Source organism: Aspergillus saccharolyticus, assembly GCF_003184585.1.
Source record: "Aspergillus saccharolyticus JOP 1030-1 unplaced genomic scaffold BP01scaffold_48, whole genome shotgun sequence".
Lineage (NCBI taxonomy): Eukaryota > Fungi > Ascomycota > Eurotiomycetes > Eurotiales > Aspergillaceae > Aspergillus > Aspergillus saccharolyticus.
This window is the reverse complement of record NW_020290658.1, coordinates 160,126-178,259: the sequence shown is the minus strand read 5'-3', so window position 1 is coordinate 178,259 and position 18,134 is coordinate 160,126. Positions and strand designations below refer to the sequence as shown.

Genomic DNA, 18,134 nt, shown 5'->3' with positions numbered 1-18,134 from the left:
CGCATTCCTGAGATTGCAACGGAGTTCGAAATGCGCGCGAGTCTCGACCCTCCGCGAGCTCTGAGCTCCTATAATTAAACCAATCTATTCTGAAACATCCCTCTCGTCGCTTTGCCAATTTCCCACTGCTGTCAGTCCACTAGTTCGTCAGTTATTCTTGGGCTAGCTCCCGCAATCCTCACACGGTCGACCCGGCTTGGGTGGCATACCAATGCACGAGGGGCAAGTCAGTAACCTCCGCGGCTCTCCCAAAGCGGTCTTGTTTTTGTTACTGCCTTGTGTGTTGCTCCGCTGGCTGTTCGTCGTTCTCTTCTCTTCCAATCCTTTACCCACTTCTCATTGCTTTTGTCCCTCTTTCTTGTAATCTCTTTCATTTATTTTAGTGCCTGGTTGCGCGCACTCATTTTCTTCTAGATTGGATTATCTATCTAAAAATCTCTCTTTACCTTCCTTTGTCTTCTACTCTCCGTTGTGGTGGACTGATTCTTTTGTGAATGACGTGCCGGCACGCCTGTCGCATCACTTAATAAACCTGAACTTAACTGCCTGAACCTTGGTCACATTGCTTATTACATCTTACTCAACCGTTCCACTCTAACCACCGACATACATACATCGATCTTCACGTTTTCATCTGTTCAAATCGGTTGAATTAATTGCTCAGCAGCCCGACGTTGGCCCAGAGTGGCCTTATCGAATACCGAGCCAAAGATTATAGTCCTCGCTCGCACCGTTGACAGGAACGTGACAAGCAAACTGGTTGATTCCCGAGCTACAGCATCCGCCTTGAGGGTTTGCAGTCAGAATGTGGGGGAAGAATCCTTTTCATCGATCGCGGAAGCCGGTCATCGGAAATCCCACCTTGATCGACAAGACGCTGGACGATACTGTTTATCAATCCTGGTCCCGTGCCCCCGGCTCTCAGAGCACCGATAAACGTTCCCTGGCTTCTCGAGGGTGAGTAGAAGCAGTTGAGCCGCAGTCGCATCCCGTTTCCTAAAGTATACTTTGCTTGCTAACCCGTTCTAGCAACCAAGCGAACTCGCTCGTTCCTACTCAACACCCGTACTCAGATCGCAGGGCCGTTTCTTCATCCAAAGCCCCAAGCATCGCTCCCAGCATCGCTTCTGACGATCTATTTGATCATCGCTCGGTCAGCTTAACGGATCTGCCTCTCCAGACAGGCAGCCTCGGCCACGATCTCAGTCGGCCCAGCAGTGTTGACATCTCCCCTCCCGACTCACCCATCTCCCTGAGCCGACCACCACTTAGTCGCGGAAGCTCCCGTGTCTCCCCCATAGAGGACGACTCCAAGCCGGATCTTGGCATCAACTCAATGGATAAGAAGGAAACCTCCAAATTCAACAGTCATCTGCCAGTGCGCACAGCTGCTGCTCGATCGGCCGACTGTTCACCCGCAACAAACCCGTCCTCGAAGGGATACGCAGCCAGGCAGGACAACTTTTCGAGAGGTTCGACGTCAAGCCATTCTGGCGGGTTTGGACAACAAATCTCCGGCAGTGTCTCATTCCGGACCGATATTGCCACGCCTCCGTCATCTAATGGTTCAACTGGTCTTGGATGGGGCACGGAAAGTGCCCGGAAACCGCCCTCGGAGCCACGCATGCGCGAGCCTTGGAAGGGACCCAGTGGACGATCGCCAATAGTGAATCCTATCCAAGAGCGGCCCAGAGGGAACACGATCCGTAGCTATGACCAAATGAGAGCACGCAATGGCTCAGCCTCCGACTTGGCAGCGTGTGGTATTATTCCTACTGTGGTGACCACAATTACGGCCGGGGATCCTCGACCAACGGACAGACATCATGGCACAAGCAGGAGCAACCCCCGTACTAGGACACCTGAAGCCCCCACTCCGACTATTCGTAGCAGCAACCGCGCACCACCTCGGGTTGAGCTCCCAGAACCGGAAGCGGACTGGGAATCCGCGTTGATGGACCTCAAATTGACCACCCACGAAATGGTTGAAGAACCTACAAGTCGCTTCAGCGCAACCACTTACGAACCTACAGAGATAGGCAGCTCGATAGGGAGCAGGCGCAACAGTATTGATACCGTTGCTGATACCGCATCTGTGTCCACGGAGTGTCAAATGTCCATCATGTCTCGAAGCAGACCAGTACCGAGCATAGTTGCTCCCGGGAAGAAGCCGACTAGGAAGCCCACACCTTCTCAAACCGCTGTGGAGGCGGAGACTGCCAAGGAATCCCCCACGATCACTCCGCAGCAACAGAACCAAAACCGTATCGAAGCGCTCGAAGCCCGCAAGGAGACCCTCGCTCGTCGCAAAGCAAATATCAACACGATCATCTATGAGTTGACTCAAGTGATTCAGCCGAGCTCTGTCGCCTACGACATGGCCGCCAGGGATGAGGTGAAGAAAACCGTTGCCAGTCTTGAAAGCGAACTTGCTGAAATCAGGAGGGAGGAGCATGAGATTGGCGTGAAGTTGCTCAAGGCTTGGAAGAAGCGCGATGAGCTTGACTGTTATGGTGGAGGCTCTGGCCTTTGGGTCAGTCGAGTAACCAGTTGAAGGTTGATTGAACCATTCGTTTTCCTTGCATCCTCATTTGCGCAAAAGAGCGCGTTGGGAATTCTTTCACTGTGAGCTCCATTCTTCGATCTACTCTCTTTACGACTGTGCCAATTGGGCTAGGTTTGTTGATTGCATGATGCCTTTCAGCGTTTCGTTTACCATTCGGCAGCATACAGCGGGTTTACTTCTACTTCTTTCATTCTGGCAAAGGCTGGTAGTCGGTCTTTGTTTAATCTGTGCGATGCGCGATGATACCCTGTTTGCTTGTTGGGAGATGCGAATTTCAGTCTGGGGCTCCGAGGCAGGTTTTCGTCGAAGTATTTCTGGATCTTCAAGGGACTGATCACACTTCGAAGTAATGTAGCAGTGAAATTTATCAGTGGGTGAAGAATGTGCGCTTAGTGTTGTAAATGCATCACGTAAAGTTGCTCAAATAGAATAGCGCGGAAGGCCAAGCGACTCCATCATTCTGCGCTTTTGGGTCATGGCTCGTGGTATAACATGAATGAATGCTCTTAATGCTCCGCGAATAATTTATTTCTTGCCAGACTTCTTGATACCCTGGGAGCCGGTGTTCAGGGGGCCCTTGCCCTTGGCCTTGGCCATCATCTCCTGCTTGGCCTTGGCATCTGCATGTGTGCAAAAGTTCATTAGTGACATCCTCACCCCAATCATATATATATGCAGACAGCTGCTAAAGAAGTAAACATATAGAACATACCGGCTCTCTGCTTCTCCTTGAAAGCGAGATCATCCTCATCGAGCTCCTTGCTTGCCTTCTTGGCCTGCTTGAGGGGCTTGACCTTGCCACCTAAACAAACGATCGAGTTAGGAACGGAAAGTAGGGTCGAAACGATGTAGAAGGCGCATACCTTCTCTGCTTTGGCCACCCATTGTGTGATATTGGTCTTGGTGATGGTTATAAGGAAAGGATATTGAGCGACAATGAATGCGTGTTGCGCAAAGAGGAGAAGAGGGGAAACGAAGGCGCAAAAAATCGTTGTCTTATCAGCGATTGTCCCGCAGGGAGCCGCTAATCTGGATCTAGTTAGGCGGGAAATCTCTCCCCATCCCTCACCGCCCTGGCACCAGCTCATCTCACCAACCTGCTTTCCCCCATCAGCCCCCATCAACTGCATTGACCTCATTTCTATTATCACCCCCAGCTCAGTCTCTTCGCTCAGCTACCCACCCTGTCGACATTCCAAATCAACCCCCGCGCGACTCTTTCTCTGGAACTGGGAGATAGCGATCCCCTCAATCTACACACACTGTCTTATGCTTGCTTAAAATTGGCAAGGGCCCGTGGCATTCTCAGCTGGTTGGACTTTCTCAATATATCCTCCCACGTTGATCGCGTCATCCAAACCATTCTTGGCTAACCGGAAGTCCTTCTTCCCTCTTCTCTGAAGCTGCGCGAAAGGCCGATTGTCTATTTTAGTCACACTTCGTTGAGAGAGCAGAAATCTCTTGGCAGACGCAAGATGGCATCACTCAGGTCGAGGTCTCCATCGATCCCTTCTGAGGGTGAGATCATCGAATCAGGTTCAGAGACGAAGGCAACTACAGCGCAACTTCCTCTTAATGGCAACCGTGTTGACCGTCCCACCAGAGCTAGTTCACCCGCCCCTAGATCTCCAGCTTCGTTGAGCAGATCGCCCCGCCACCGGAGGTCGAGGACCAGGACCAGATCGCCCTCCCGTACTCGTTCCCGCTCCCCTTACCGCGATCACAGGGGCTACAAACGTCGCCGGGACGATGACTATGATCGTGACTATGATTATGACGACAGACAATACCGATACGAGTCCTCCCGCCGCGGCGGTCCCCGATACGACGACAGCCGTTACACGGGTCGCGGCGGTCAATCGCACCGACGCGCCCGGCCCTACTATGACTACGATCGGGAAGAAAACTTCGGCCAGGGCCTCCGGTATAGCGACGAGTCGGACCGGCGCAGGGAGAAACGCGCCCGCACCCGCAGCCGCTCGCCGTTCCGCGAAGTCCGGAAACCAAAGCAATACTCCGGGGATGAGTGGGAAACCCAGAGAGGTGATAGCGTCGCATCTCGCGATCATAGAAGGAAGGCTTCTATTGAACAGTTAGTGAGCGAGCGGGGGAATTTTCCAGTCGTCGCTCGGGATTTAAAATCACATGCTGAAACTCAAAAACCTCAGGTGCAGCAAGCTATCAAAACTCCTAGTGTTCGCTTTGAAGGGTATGCCTATAGATTTAGCTTTCGTTGTGGAGAAATATACTTACAGTTAGGCAGTGTGAACGATGCACAAATGGCTGAGGCTCCGGAGGAGCAGCAGCCGCCTGCGGAACCTCTCGACGAAGCAGCCCAATTAGAAGCACGACGCAAACGGCGTGAAGCTATCCGCGCGAAATATCGTACTCAAGCTCCGCCGTTGCGTCTGCAGGCCCTCCAGATGGGCGATGGTATGGATTCAACGACACCAAGCGCCGACACGGCCGCTTCGGTTGCATCGAACGGCACTCCTTCCGGTAAGTCAAATCATCACTGCCGCAAGCTTTAATCATCTGACCCTCTATAGATGCCGGGCATTCGGCTCCTCAGACGCCTAATGAGATTTCAGATCCATTCCCTGCTGACTTCAAGGTTGACAAGGACAATGGTTCGCTTCATAATGATGCACCTGTAGATGGTGCTGACAAAGATGAAGTTTCCGCAGCAGACTACGATCCTACGATGGATATGAGAGCCGAAAAGGAAAAGCACGACACCCGCAGCTCAACTGAGGATGTCTCCGCGGCAGCCTATGATGAGACACAAACGACCAAGCAGGACATCTTACTCCCTGACGCAGACCATCCTCGGGCCCAACCCAAGGCGAAGGATCCTTACGATATGTTTGCAGAAGACGATGATGACGACATGTTCGCCGAAGATACGCAGGACACCGCGCAGCCTACACACGCCTCGGCCATGTCCGCCATCCCGCAGCCCAAAGAGCTGGATGTCAGTATGCTGGACAACTGGGACGATCCAGAGGGCTACTACAACGTGCGGCTTGGTGAGCTGATCAACGGGCGATATCATGTGCAGCAGAATCTGGGCAAGGGTATGTTTTCATCTGTGGTGCGTGCAACCGATTCGAAGACTGGGGGTCTGGTTGCAATCAAGATTATCCGACAGAATGATACCATGCGGAAAGCGGGCATGAAGGAAATCGGAATCTTGGAGCAGCTTCGCGAGGCAGATCCTGAAGACAAGAAACACGTCATCAGATTCGAGCGGCATTTCGAACACAAGGGCCATTTGTGTATGGTATTTGAAAACCTAGGCATGAATCTGCGCGAGCTCGTGAACAAGAAGGGTCGTGACACTGGGCTGAACCTTGCCGCCATCCGATTGTATGCGCAGCAAATTTTCTTGGGACTCAGCTTGTTTCGGAAGTGCAACATTCTTCACGCCGATCTGAAGCCCGACAATCTTCTGGTCAACGAGCACTACAACGTTCTCAAGGTCTGTGACCTGGGGTCGGCCTCCCCTGCGACGGAAAACGAGATAACGCCATACTTGGTCAGTCGGTTCTACCGGGCGCCGGAGATCATCCTGGGGATTCCGTACGATCACGCCATCGATGTGTGGTCGATTGGATGCACACTATTCGAGATCGCTACGGGCAAGATCCTTTTCACGGGGCGGAACAACAATCAGATGCTCCGGTCAATCATGGAATGTCGTGGCAAATATCCCCCGAAGCTGTTACGGCGCGGGTCGCTGACGCACATGCACTTTGATGAGATGTTGAATTTCCATAGCCAGGAGGAAGACAAGGTCACGCGTCGTCCGGTGGTACGGGTGGTGGATTTCAAGAAGCCGACGCGCGATCTGCGGACACGGTTGATGGGCAAGGGGACCCGTGGGATGACGGAGAGTGAGACAAAGGAGCTGACGTTGTTCTTGGACTTGCTGGAGCGTTGTCTCAACCTCAATCCAGAGAAACGATGCACGCCGGCGGAGGCCTTGCGGCATCCGTTCATCTCACGACCGAAGGTGTAGGTGGACGGTACGGGATCGGAGATGTTTGTACAAATTATGTCATCGTGGTACACTGCAGTACATATTTAGCAGTAATATCCCCAAGGTCTTAACCATGGTCTCTTTATGATTGATCAGCCTTGTGTGTAAAGTTTCAACATAGGCAGAAGTAAGGTAGATGATGACTCAATGGCCGTTTTCATCCAGTCCAGTGCCACCGGTGTATATTTAGAGTATGAGTACGGACGGAGTAGTCTTTCAGCGGCGCAGCAGCCACGCAACTGCGGGGGAGAGAGCCTGGGGGGTGATGGTGGTGGTGGCAACGCAACAGGTAACGAGGCACGGGAAAAAGAGGCTGGGGCTGGGCTGGGCTGGGCGGAGGGGCGAGGAGTGGAGGGGGGCTGTGCGTGTGGCAAGCCACTAGCCAGTAAGTAGCCTAAGTTCCCCCCGCTACAGTACCACTATCATCATTATCATCAACATCATCATCATCACTGTTGATTCTTTGGATTTATTTGGAAAAGGCTGGAATTCACCCGAGAGGGTGTCAACTTACAGCATGGGTACTGTGGAAGTGACCTATTGTTAGCAGTAATCTTGATGGTTTTCTAATCCTTTCAGTCCATCCTGACACCGGACTTTATTGCTTCTATCGCAAAACCTACACGAGAATTATAACATATACTATTCCGTCCATTCCACCGGACTGTAGTAGGAAAAGGTTGCAGATGCAGGTGGAAGGGTAGAAGCTGGAAAGAAGGTGGCTGTGCCATCATGAGCACCGTAGTCGTACCACGGTACATATTCTGCTAGCTGCGTAGTTTGTACGGCAGATTGGTAGGAGAGGTGCTGTGCCATTCATCCATTGTTGAGGCTGTTGAGCGTCGTGACCACTGTCTGTGTGATGTATATTTGTTTGTTTGTGTTTGAGAGAGAGAGAGAGGGGGGGGGGTGAACACATAAGGCTGTGTGCATTCTTCTGATCAGCTTTACCAGTGAACTATAGTTATATACAACTAGGTCACTTACTTACGATGTAAGTTTTGATATAAGTTAGGTGCTCCGTACCCCTTGTCCTAGTTAGCTGAGTGTAAGCTGTAGGTTGTAACTAGGTAACTTCTTTGTAGTACTCCCGTAAATAAGTAGGGTAGCCTTGTTCTTTGCCAACGAGGCTGAAGGTTGAGTTAGACAATGTGCTCTAGTTAGCTGATTTAGTAGAGTCAGCTAATGAATGATAGGCCCTGGTTTCTCCTGGTCGCTTTGAAGAGACGCAGATATGGCAGCTTGCAGCGTCTCGTCCCACAAGCTATATATTTACGAGAATTGCGTTTGATCACTGCAGACTACTATTTCAGGGCCTCGAGATTCTTCTATGCGGAGCAGACAGAATCCGCAGAGCCGTGGGGTTTAGATTAGGGAAACTATGCCGATCTTGGTATAATTGAGTCGGGCTGAGCAGAGAAGACTCGGAAGCAAACAACATCATCCCTTGTTCTCTGAGCGGTTAGCAACAAACAAAGGGAGTGTTTTACCCTTGCCCGACCGATTGGGAATCTGGTCGGCGGGTTTGCGATCTTGCGAATGGCGCCGGGTAGGGGCCCGGGAGATGGATTTGGAACGGACGGAGGATTCATGAGATCATCTTGCGTTTGGGTTTATGTAGGGAGGGTGTCTGATTTCGGTCGGGGGCTTTTGGGTGGATTCTAGTGCACATCATTACCAATATGGAAAAGGTAGATGGAGGATGTGTGTGATGTGTTATATGCTTACTTCGTAACTAACGATGTGATTGTAGATTATGAGATATATAGAGCGCGCGGGGAGGATCGATGATGTGAGTCATCAGGATGAGAAGTGGGATTCAGCTTGCGGGAGTAGACCAGTAGGAGGAAATACTACTTAGTCCTCACCAAGAAGAAAGATCAGTGACCAGAGACAGCTTACAGTGAAAAAACTACATAGCCAGTCCTACATGTACTGTACGTTGTAGTGTACCTACTACATTTGAACTTACTACATGGTACACACAAGCATGATCATGCAGTAGTTCAGGCCCCCAATAAGCATACCATCTCCTGCAAGTGTGTCTTTCTTGCTGTACTGTGCAGTTTTGGCGCCGCCCCCAACCTTTCCCTCTGGGTCTTTATGCAGCCAGCGTCCATGTACATGTATGTTTGTCCTGCGTACATTGAATTAACAAGAAACCCACCTTGCAAGTGCAGGCCTATCCTATACCTCCTCTGTTTGTACACATACATGTACATTCCTATGGTTAGCCCGGTGCCCGGGCAGTACAATTCCCTCAAGGCGAGAGATTAGGGCACGGGATGAGCGAGTGACTCCCTCCCTACTGAGTGCGACCACCAGCGTGGCAGCCCCCGCGGAGCATTTCTCTCGCCTTCCAGGAGCCAAACGGGCGTCTTGAGTTTCGGGGTGCGGGAAGGATAGACAGGCCCAATTGGGAATTCTCCGATGGATCAGTTGAATCGAGCAAGGGTGATACAATTGGTGTCTCACTCTTAGGCTTCACTTGCTGGGTACATACTCCGGTATAAAATGTAGGGCGAAGGCTGTACCGGTAGTTTTATAGCTAGCTATCTATCTACGGAGCACTGTCCAAACCGTATGAAGTAGAGAAATGAAGAGCTGCTACGGAGTACAATAACTCTGAGTTTGCTTGGGGAGGGGTCAAGTGCCTTATAATCTTGATTGCTTTTGATACTCCGGCAAAGTAAGGGTGCGAGAGCGACAGCTGGAGGTTTGGAGGGCAGGCGGCAGCTGGCCCGTGCAACCTGGTGTGGAATTGACTGTTGAACCGACGAGGCAACAAACGTGGCAGCAAAGCAGCCAATCATCAGCCGCTGATCCAGTCATCCGAGCCACTATCCCTCTTCCGGACGAACCGCCCTGTCATTGGTCTGATCGCCATCGCCTCACTTTCGGATTCGATGGAGTGGTGTTTTACCAGTAGTAGTTCCCGGTTTCCCTGTTGTTGAGCTCCCAGTTCGCATGGCAATGGACGAGATTAGAGTTGACTTGGTTTGGGGATAGAAAAGACGGTGTGGGTTTTTAGGGCATGAATGTACGCAGTGATCTCTACAGGACTGTCGCAACTGTCAATCTTGTCGACAGGGCACTCCCTCTCTCCTTTGTTTGATTCGATGTTTCGTATAGATCTCCGTTCCACTTGAAGGAGGGGAGAGAGAGACGAGGCGGAGAAGAACAAGGGCAAATGAGCTGGCAGTGCCGATAGACTACCGACGTAACCTACAGTGTCGACGGCCCTTCGACCATCAAAATCAAACCTGTCACTCATTAAACCCTCTCCCCAGATCGGTCGTGCGTGCCCTGTCAAGAAGACGAAACAATGGTCCATCATTCCGAAGGGAGCCTGAGTGGGGCTCCCCCTCGTAGTTTACGACGAGTAAACACTGGGCAGTGGCACTGAGGCAGCAGCTCACTTGTGCTTCTTCCAGTTCCAGTCCCCTCCAGCCTCCTTCTACAACCAACGCGGCGGGTGCGCAGGAATTCTAAGAATGGGAAACGAGTGGTGTGAAAGAGGCTTAAGCGGCTTCCACGCACCCCCCCACCAAAAAAACCCTTCCGATCCTTTGTGCTCACTTGCTAAGTCGCCTTTTGGCTTGCAACCTCCACCAAGAAAAAGCTGGCCGGCCTGAACTTGGTTTGAGGGAGGCTGGAACCAGGGTCAGGATCTTGGTCTGTTGCTCGAACCGTCGCAGACCATATGGAGCTTTGCCGCCCCGTTCCAGTCCAACAATCCCGGGGAGAGGGGAGGGGATCCCACCAGTGAATCACTGCATGACTTGATTGCTTGGTGGGTGGTGTGGCAGTTTCGGGTGCCAATGAGACTCGAGAGACGGCGGATTTATTCATCCCAGTGCAGGCCGCGTGCGGCCAATGATCAGGGTGAAGCCTGTCGAAAGCCTTTCCATCGATTCCGCCCGGGCCAGGCTGGGAAGGAAAAGTGGGAATTGTGGATGGTGCATGATGTGAGTGGAGCTTGGGTTAGGTGATTTTATTTTAAATTTTGTGTTTGAGTGGTGGTCAGGAGTGGATTGGAGTGGACTAGAGTGGACTGCAGTGGACTGGAGGTGAACTGGGAAGAACAAGACCTGTCACACCTACACCGCCTCGGATGAGAATTGATGATGATGATGATGGTGATGATGATGATGATGATGATGATGTTGTTGATGATGTTGTGGGTAATTGATGCTGTTGTGATAGTGGTTATTGTTATTGTTGATTGTTCTCTCCGGGCAGTTGAGTATTGATTCTAGGTGGTGGTGGTTGTGTAAGTTGTGGCTGTAAGGTGTATTGAGTGGTGGAGGTGCTTTATTGAGGTCTTTTCCAATTTGTCTTTGTCTGCTGACCTCTACACCTCACAACCCACAACCCACAACCCACACTACACACTACATACACACTCTACAATATGCTTCCTCCCCTTCCGGCTCTGTCCGTCTCTTGAGTACAACGTATACTCTCTGTATGCCTTATTACTCTCACCCATACTCCCACATCATGGATCCGCCCAGACTCATAGTCAGCTTTTCGCCTCCCTCGGACCCCATCCAGTCTAAGCATCATACATTGTTAGTGCAGTGGAGTCTGGGGGGAGCACCAGCTTGATTCGTCTGGGAACCGCTGCGGTGGCTCTGGCCACGAGTCTAAACTCCGTGGAATTAAATTCATCACCTCCTTATCATTACCCGCGCCCATCTTTACCCTTTCTTCAATTGTTTTTTACTTATTTTTATCAACTTATTGATTTCATTCTCCCTCCCGTCCATCCCTCCTCTCCTTTTCCCTCCCCCCGTTCCCACCTCTTGCCTCTCTACCTCTCCGTCTCTCTTGTCTCTCTGTTTGTCTCTGGTTCCGCCTCTGTTTTAGTCTCTTTCTCTCCCCCCTTTTGATCCCGCCTGTGTGTATCATCTTCTTGTTTCTTCTTTCCTTCTATGTTTATATAGTTGTTGGTGTGCACATCATCATCATAAACCCCTCCCCCCCCCCTCCTTTGCCTTGCGCATAATACACACATACATACATACCTCCCCTCCCTCCACTTTCCCCTACCAATACTATACACTCGGAAACAACTCGCCTTACTACGCCTTACTCGCCCATTGTTAACAATCCCTCTGGCCCCCTACCCCATCGTTGGACCTACAATCTTCTGGATCGCATCCCTGGCTGTACAACATTTCCGCTCGGATTGCCACTGGACCTCACGCCTCCCTCCCCACTAATAGAGAGAGGCAACATACAAAAGGACTTCGACTCAATATCCATTGGACATCCACCCCTTAGGATCTTATTTACCTTGTCTATATCAACTTCCTGAATCCATCCCATCAATGGCTCCCTGAAGTATCTCAACTGGACAGTTCGAAAAACGTTCCTCTGGATTTTGGATGACTACTTGACACTCCCGCCACCTGGATTTTGGACCCTATCCTAGGATTTATATCAACGATCCCTTACTGTCTGCCCTCCCACTCATATCCCCTTCCACTTTCTTTGATTGACAGATAGAGACTCGTGTCTTTACACAGTCCCTTTACTCTGCCGTCCTTATGCTCATGCTTCCCCCTTCCCCCGTTTATGGCATGTATCCCCCCATGCTTCCCACGCCGCCCCCCACACCGCCCGCCCGCTGCTATGCGCCGGAAGACCGCCTGGGACTTCTCCTGGCCAACCGGCTGGAGCTCACCGGCATCCTGGGCGTAGGGGCTTACGGGGTGGTCTACACGGCCGTTGACATCCATACCAATGTCCTGTATGCTGTCAAGGCCCTCAACAAGTCCGGACTGGATGCTCGCCAGCTCAAGTTCCAGCAGCGGGAGATCAAGCTCCACCACCTGGCCAGCCAACATCCCAACGTGGTCTCCCTGGTGCGGATCATGGACTCGGTGGACTGCACCTATGTGGTCATCGAGTTCTGCCCCGAAGGCGATTTGTTCTCCAGCATCACCGAGAAGGGCAACTTTGTGGGCAACGACCTGCTGGTCAAGCGTGTGTTCCTGCAAATCCTGGATGCGGTTCACTTCTGCCACTCGATTGGAATTTACCACCGGGATCTGAAGCCGGAGAATATCTTGGTGACAGACCAGGGCCTTACGGTCAAGCTGGCGGATTTCGGTTTAGCGACGACTGATTATTTGACGTCCGACTTCGGTTGCGGGTCAACCTTCTACATGTCTCCAGGTAGGTCAATCATGTCCGGGTATAATGAAGGTCATCCGCTGATGTAATCCTAGAATGTCAGCAGCCAAGTTCGCGAGCGGTGACGTGCTACGAGTCGGCACCTAACGATGTGTGGAGTCTCGGGGTGATTCTGGTGAATCTGACCACCGGCCGCAACCCGTGGAAACGCGCCTCGATCGAGGATTCGACCTTCCGGGCGTATCTCAAGGATCCGTACTTCCTCAAGACTATCCTGCCCCTGTCCGATGAGATGATCTGTATTCTCAGCCGCATTTTCGAGTGCGACCCGTCCAAGCGGATTACCATCCCGGAACTCCGTCAAGTGATCATGGATTGCCCGCGGTTTACCATGAACCCTGTTATCCCCTGGGCCACGAGCGGTCCCGTTGACTACTTCCACCCCGTGCCCGGGCCAGTGGATGCCTTCAACACCCAATCCTCTGTTTCGTCTGGATCGTCTCAGTACTCTGACTTTTCCGCCTCGGTGGTCTCCAGTGCCTCGTCCTTCACGGAAAACTATCCGGACATGGACAGTGTCTCGTCGATGTCTTCTGGGGGGTTCGAGACTGAAGACTGCAAGGAGTTCTATCCCTCGGAGCCTATTCCGGTTCCGGAGGGACATGTCATTCCCTACAGTATGATTCCTGTTTATTGAATCACCCAAAAAAAAAAACAAACAACAACAACAAAAGCCACTTTACGCAGTCATGATTAACGGCATTTGACATTTCGTCTGACGGACCTGGACACTGTTCGACTGTATTTTTTTGCCCACTACAGGAGATCCAGGATTCCTTTTTCGACTACTACATTCTTTGGACATACCTTTCCGGATTGGATTTACTATACCCTTTTGTTTGATGGCATAAATTGCCGAACCAGTTTTTTTTTTTTTTTGGTTGGTGACTAATGGTTACACTTGGGTGAAATTTTGCTCGGCTCAGGTGCTCGGGTTGCTGGGCCATACACTTGTTGCGTTGTTGCGTTGTTGGCGTTGGAATTGGACGACCATTGAAAGAAAAGAAAATACCCCGGACATGTTGGAGTTGTGATATTGAGATATACATAATACATAGTGGTGGTCTTGGTGTTAGGTTCGGCTAGGTATTGGCTGATGGCAGCTTACTGCCTACATTGGACTACATGGACATATATTTTATTGTTGCTATGGTATGTGAATTGTCTAGTGGCGAGTGGTGATGCCTATGTTAGATGAGGTTATCTCGTTGTGCCTTTAGCCATGTATATTAGTGTATTATGATGCGACTTCTGAATCGCAGATGCAGACTTGACATTACCACTCTCTTCCCTCCTCGCGTTAAGCATGTAATAGCGTAGTGACACTGACAGGACCAAGTCACGTAGTTCCAACCTATTGTTAGGATATGATTTAATGTCAAAGGAGGAGGAACCCCCCCCCCTCCCCTTCTGTGTATATATTATCAAGATATTGATACTTATGGGGAAAACCCCCAAATTTCCCTCCAACCTCAGGAAGGAAAAAAAGCATCTACATATTCCGTCCTCCCGTAACCTTGATCGTCTCCCCCGTAACATATGCGAACAACGGACTCGCCACCGCCAACACCACCCTGGCCGCCTCTTCGGGACTCGCCGGCCTCCCCAGCGGAATATCAGGGTAGGCCGAAGCTGCTCCCGCCCCCGAAGCCGCACCCGTTCTTCTGGCATCCAACTGCTTCCCGGGGATTCCCAGGACGACCTTCTCCCCGTCGGAGGTGGTGATGGTGGCGCCTTCCTCCTTGGGCGCCGTGAGACGCGTCTGCACGTGGCCGAAGGCGACGGTGTTGGAGCGCACTCCGAACTGCGGGCCCCATTCTTTGGCGAGGGTTTTGGTGAGACCGACTATCCCGGCTTTGGCGAGGGAGTAGTTGGCTTGGCCTCTATTATTGAAGGTTAATCCAGTACCTTTTGATTATCTCCCGTGATGGCAAGTAAGAAAAAAAAAAAAGGGTCGGTCACTCACGCATTTCCATGCACTCCACTCGTCGAACTAATATTGACAATACACCGCGGCTCACCATCCTTGACGCGAAAGTACTTGGCCGCGGCGCGCACCAGCTGGAAGGGAGCGGTATTGTGGATGGCGAGCATGGTATTCCATTGTTTGTTTGTCATCTGGCATAGATTTAGTTATTAACTTGCAGTTAGTTTTCAATAAATATTGCTGGAGGGGGTTTGTGGTGTATATAACTTGATATATACCCTACTACTACTGGCACTACTAGTAGACTGGCAGAAATGACACACACATCTACTTGGTACTTACCTTATGAATCACCCCGTCCCACGTAAACCCCGCATTATTCACAATAACATGGATCTTGCCCTCCCCGAACGCCGCCGTCTTCTCGACCAATTCCTCGATGTACCGCTCGTCCATCAGATCGCCCGCCACCGCCAGCGCGATGGTCTTTTGATGGCGGGTGTTGAGCTCCGTGGCAAGCGCTTGGGATTTTTCTGGGACCTTTGAGTGTTAGCCATTTCCCTTTGAGCTTAAAGAGTAAATGCGGACTGTAAAGCGCACCCTCATCGATATCGGCAATCACCACGCGAGCTCCCTCGTTCGCAAACAATCGGGCGGTTTCGGCCCCGATGCCCTGGGCGGCGCCGGTGAGGAGGGCGGTTTGGTTGGCCAGGAGGCCGGAGGGGTAGGTGCATTGAGAGGAGAGTTGGGTGAGACGGTTCATTTTTGGTTTGGCCTTTTTGTGGAGGAGGGTTTGTTTTGAGTGTTAATCAAGGGGTAGGGGTAAAGGGAAGGAAGGTGAAGTGAAGTGATGTTGTATGTATGATGTCTGTAGGAGTAAAAACAATCCGGAAATGCCTCGGTTCAAACCCCCCTCACCCCGCGATGCGAAGTGAACCCCCGTTCGGTTGGAAGCAGCCGCCCCCCCCCCTACCACTACTCACTACCTTGACTTGCCGTGACTTGCTTTAAAAGTTCATCAGGTCACACATTGCTTACCTCCGTTACAATCCCACGTAGGATTCCTCCCCCCTTCCCCCTCGTGTTCGCTTGTAGCATCTTCCCCCATTCTTCCCATCCTCTCGTGTACGGAGGGTACTCCACTACCTGGATAATGGATTGATGATGATGATGATGTTAGAGGGCCAACAAAACTTCAATTGTACTACACACCTCCCGCAAAGAGGGGTATCACTAAAATCTCCCACCCCCGAAGCATCCCGGGCTGGTATACCAGACCAACCACTCCCGCCCATGATTCTCTCTCCCTCCGACGCTCAACAGCATCCAAAACACATACACCCCTCCCCCGACAGCGCCTGCAGAAACGCCTCCACCGTCGCATCGTGTCCCGCCAGGATCTGCAGGATCAGATCCCCGTTCTCAAAGGCCGCCGTCAGCTCCGTCGGTCCCCCCGCCGGGCTGCCGCGGCTGAGCAGCAGCTCCTGCCGACTCACCTCCACCGTCTCCTGCAGGAGACTCACCACCTCCCGGCACTGCAGCAGTCGCCCGCGGAGGAGGAACCGGCGGATGCGTCGCGTCTCGTCCGTAGCAATCTCGTACTCGCCGTAGCCCACCAGCACGCTGGGGTCGGTGGTCGTCGACGGGGTGGGGGTCGTAGACGTCGTCGCTGGCGCTGCGGACGTTGTGGCGACGGCGGCGGCGGCGCTCGCCAGTGACAGCTCGTAGGGAATGGCATATTCGAGTAATTGAACAGTAAAATCCACTATCGAGGCCGCGTACAGCAGATGCGTCCCGTCTTTGGCACAGCCGGGACACTGCAGGAAGCCGCGGCACGTCGCCAGCCCCGTCGCGATGGCTTGGAGGACCAGATCGAACCTCGGATGGTGCACCATCGTCGTCACCGAGCGGAGGCGGTTCATGTGGAACATCAACGCGTCACCGCAGTCGCAGGTCGGTTGCATGTGCACCGCCAGCGGACAACTGGTCAGCCCCTTGGTGATGAACTCTTTCTGCAGGAAGGTCGGCGACATGGACGACGTAGCCGTGGTCGTGGTGGGGTCGAACATGGATAGCGGCGGCGGCGGTGGTGGTGGTGGTGATGGTGGCACATAACATCCCGGCGGCAGGCCACCACCCAAGCCCGGCGGATGTCGCTGAGGATAGCGGATGTGCTGCGTAGAGGTGGGGGTGTCTTCCATTAATGCAGACCCATCCGTCATGCTCACCCCTTGGCTATCAGGACTGTCGGAATGGCTGGGTTGACGGGTATCCTGAGGACTCTGAGCAGTTGATTCGAAGCCTCGTTAGCCTGTGCACTCAGAGGGAGTCAGTCCATGGAGAAGACATCAAACTCACTGCTTCTTTCACCATCCCATGCACCGACGGCGCCTGGCTCGGCACAAACGACTCGATATAGCTCCACCCAGGATTCGGGTTCCCACCACTGCTTCTTCCTTCCCCAGTAACCACCGGCTGCCGTTGTTCCTCCCGCGGTTGCTGATGCTGCTGGAGCTGCAGCTGCCCCAGTTTCCGTAAGGTAGCCCGGTTCTTGCTCCCCTTGGGCTTCCCAGACCGGTTGGCGACGCGATACCGACAGGTCAACCCGTGTCGAAGACATCGAATGCACGCCGCCGCCGACGACGACGACGACTGCGACGACGGGGCCTCGCTACCCCCCGCGGAGCCAGACAGGTTGCATTTCACCTTGGACTGGCGGCAGTTCTCGCACGCAGCCCGCAGTTTCGGGGCGTCGATGGTGGGGAGCGAGCCGGTCCCGAGGCCGGGGGAGTGCTGTTCGGTCTTGAGAACCGAGGGTGTCTCTGCCAGCATTTATCCTTTTCGTTCTTCGGAGGGGTGTGTTTGAGGGGGCTGATGGTTTGGTATGAGGGTGGGGTACGCGTGCGCGCGCGCGTGAGTGTGTGTGTGTGTCCTTTGTTGCCTTTGTGTGACCTCTCTCTCTTCTCCTGGAAATGTCTGGAAAGGAGGTGTGGCGATGGTGTACTGGGAACTCGCGAGTTAGGGTTATCGCTGGCTCTCTCCACCATAGATGTCTAGCAATCCAAAAGATAAACTGGGAGCGATGAAAAAACCATATACAATAATAGTACGACACATATACATACACACAATACATGCGGTGCGTGCGGTCTCAGTGCGAAACGAGAATGCAGTCCGTCCGAGTCCAGAATCTGCAGAGTCGAGACTCTGGGGGCATCACCTTATATAGACCTCGTATACTTTTGTTTTTTTTTTCCAGAAGAAAAGTATAATATAAGCTTGAATCCATCAGCAGCAGCGTGCTCACAATCTTATTTATACCGTCCAAACACACGCACCCACAGTGCCAGTATTTCGGCCGCCCCTTACCCTTAAGGCTAGGCTCGTCGTTGCTT

The 18,134-nt window shown here is 52.4% G+C and overlaps 7 protein-coding genes across 7 annotated transcripts; 4 read left to right on the top strand and 3 right to left on the bottom strand.

Annotated features, from left to right (window-relative positions):
• Window positions 1-805: 805 nt before the first annotated feature.
• BP01DRAFT_305975 (uncharacterized protein) lies at window positions 806-2,554 on the top strand (the record flags this gene model as incomplete). The annotated part of the gene is made up of 2 exons (XM_025572214.1): window positions 806-957; window positions 1,030-2,554. The coding sequence occupies 2 exons, from the start codon at window positions 806-808 to the stop codon at window positions 2,552-2,554; spliced, it is 1,677 nt and encodes a 558-aa protein (XP_025427369.1).
• Window positions 2,555-2,750: 196 nt separating this feature from the next.
• Window positions 2,751-3,463, bottom strand: BP01DRAFT_360523 (translation machinery-associated protein 7). Its single transcript, XM_025575933.1, has 3 exons — window positions 3,430-3,463; window positions 3,279-3,368; window positions 2,751-3,186 (listed from the first exon to the last, which is right to left on the bottom strand). The coding sequence occupies exons 1-3, from the start codon at window positions 3,449-3,451 to the stop codon at window positions 3,092-3,094; spliced, it is 207 nt and encodes a 68-aa protein (XP_025427368.1). The 5' UTR covers window positions 3,452-3,463; the 3' UTR covers window positions 2,751-3,091.
• A 283-nt stretch (window positions 3,464-3,746) lies between these two features.
• BP01DRAFT_360522 (uncharacterized protein) lies at window positions 3,747-4,920 on the top strand. Its single transcript, XM_025575932.1, has 4 exons — window positions 3,747-3,878; window positions 3,970-4,658; window positions 4,735-4,775; window positions 4,830-4,920. Exons 2-4 carry the CDS (start codon window positions 4,042-4,044, stop codon window positions 4,832-4,834), a joined length of 663 nt encoding a protein of 220 aa, XP_025427367.1. The 5' UTR covers window positions 3,747-3,878; window positions 3,970-4,041; the 3' UTR covers window positions 4,835-4,920.
• BP01DRAFT_360520 (putative serine/threonine protein kinase (Prp4)) lies at window positions 4,891-6,840 on the top strand. Its single transcript, XM_025575931.1, has 2 exons — window positions 4,891-5,065; window positions 5,116-6,840. Exons 1-2 carry the CDS (start codon window positions 4,990-4,992, stop codon window positions 6,585-6,587), a joined length of 1,548 nt encoding a protein of 515 aa, XP_025427366.1. The 5' UTR covers window positions 4,891-4,989; the 3' UTR covers window positions 6,588-6,840.
• Window positions 6,841-12,208: 5,368 nt separating this feature from the next.
• BP01DRAFT_386518 (serine/threonine-protein kinase) lies at window positions 12,209-13,449 on the top strand (the record flags this gene model as incomplete). Its single annotated transcript, XM_025577677.1, has 2 exons — window positions 12,209-12,794; window positions 12,848-13,449. 2 exons carry the CDS (start codon window positions 12,209-12,211, stop codon window positions 13,447-13,449), a joined length of 1,188 nt encoding a protein of 395 aa, XP_025427365.1.
• Window positions 13,450-14,217: 768 nt separating this feature from the next.
• On the bottom strand, window positions 14,218-15,676 carry BP01DRAFT_360514 (SDR family NAD(P)-dependent oxidoreductase). Its single transcript, XM_025575930.1, has 4 exons — window positions 15,340-15,676; window positions 15,082-15,272; window positions 14,779-14,930; window positions 14,218-14,695 (listed from the first exon to the last, which is right to left on the bottom strand). Exons 1-4 carry the CDS (start codon window positions 15,500-15,502, stop codon window positions 14,305-14,307), a joined length of 897 nt encoding a protein of 298 aa, XP_025427364.1. The 5' UTR covers window positions 15,503-15,676; the 3' UTR covers window positions 14,218-14,304.
• Window positions 15,677-16,046: 370 nt separating this feature from the next.
• BP01DRAFT_360512 (uncharacterized protein) lies at window positions 16,047-17,607 on the bottom strand. Its single transcript, XM_025575929.1, has 2 exons — window positions 17,098-17,607; window positions 16,047-17,021 (listed from the first exon to the last, which is right to left on the bottom strand). The coding sequence occupies exons 1-2, from the start codon at window positions 17,569-17,571 to the stop codon at window positions 16,056-16,058; spliced, it is 1,440 nt and encodes a 479-aa protein (XP_025427363.1). The 5' UTR covers window positions 17,572-17,607; the 3' UTR covers window positions 16,047-16,055.
• Between the last annotated feature and the right edge of the window lie 527 nt (window positions 17,608-18,134).

Bases quoted from the DNA above. Each gene is read 5' to 3' on its own strand.
- BP01DRAFT_360523 (XM_025575933.1), bottom strand. From the start codon at position 3,451: ATGGGTGGCCAAAGCAGAGAAG. The intron at 3,369-3,429 runs GTATGCGCCTTC...TCGTTTGTTTAG, and splicing joins GGGTGGCCAAAGCAGAGAAG to GTGGCAAGGTCAAGCCCCTC. The intron at 3,187-3,278 runs GTATGTTCTATA...GCACACATGCAG, and splicing joins CAAGGAGAAGCAGAGAGCCG to ATGCCAAGGCCAAGCAGGAG.
- BP01DRAFT_360522 (XM_025575932.1), top strand. From the start codon at position 4,042: ATGGCATCACTCAGGTCGAGGTCTCCATCGATCCCTTCTGAGGGTGAG. The intron at 4,659-4,734 runs GTTAGTGAGCGA...CAAAAACCTCAG, and splicing joins AGGAAGGCTTCTATTGAACA to GTGCAGCAAGCTATCAAAAC.
- BP01DRAFT_360520 (XM_025575931.1), top strand. From the start codon at position 4,990: ATGGGCGATGGTATGGATTCAACGACACCAAGCGCCGACACGGCCGCT. The intron at 5,066-5,115 runs GTAAGTCAAATC...GACCCTCTATAG, and splicing joins ATCGAACGGCACTCCTTCCG to ATGCCGGGCATTCGGCTCCT.
- BP01DRAFT_360514 (XM_025575930.1), bottom strand. From the start codon at position 15,502: ATGAACCGTCTCACCCAACTCTCCTCTCAATGCACCTACCCCTCCGGC. The intron at 14,931-15,081 runs GTAAGTACCAAG...AATCTATGCCAG, and splicing joins GGGACGGGGTGATTCATAAG to ATGACAAACAAACAATGGAA. The intron at 14,696-14,778 runs GTGAGTGACCGA...CTTCAATAATAG, and splicing joins AGTGGAGTGCATGGAAATGC to AGGCCAAGCCAACTACTCCC.
- BP01DRAFT_360512 (XM_025575929.1), bottom strand. From the start codon at position 17,571: ATGCTGGCAGAGACACCCTCGGTTCTCAAGACCGAACAGCACTCCCCC. The intron at 17,022-17,097 runs GTGAGTTTGATG...TCAACTGCTCAG, and splicing joins ATGGGATGGTGAAAGAAGCA to AGTCCTCAGGATACCCGTCA.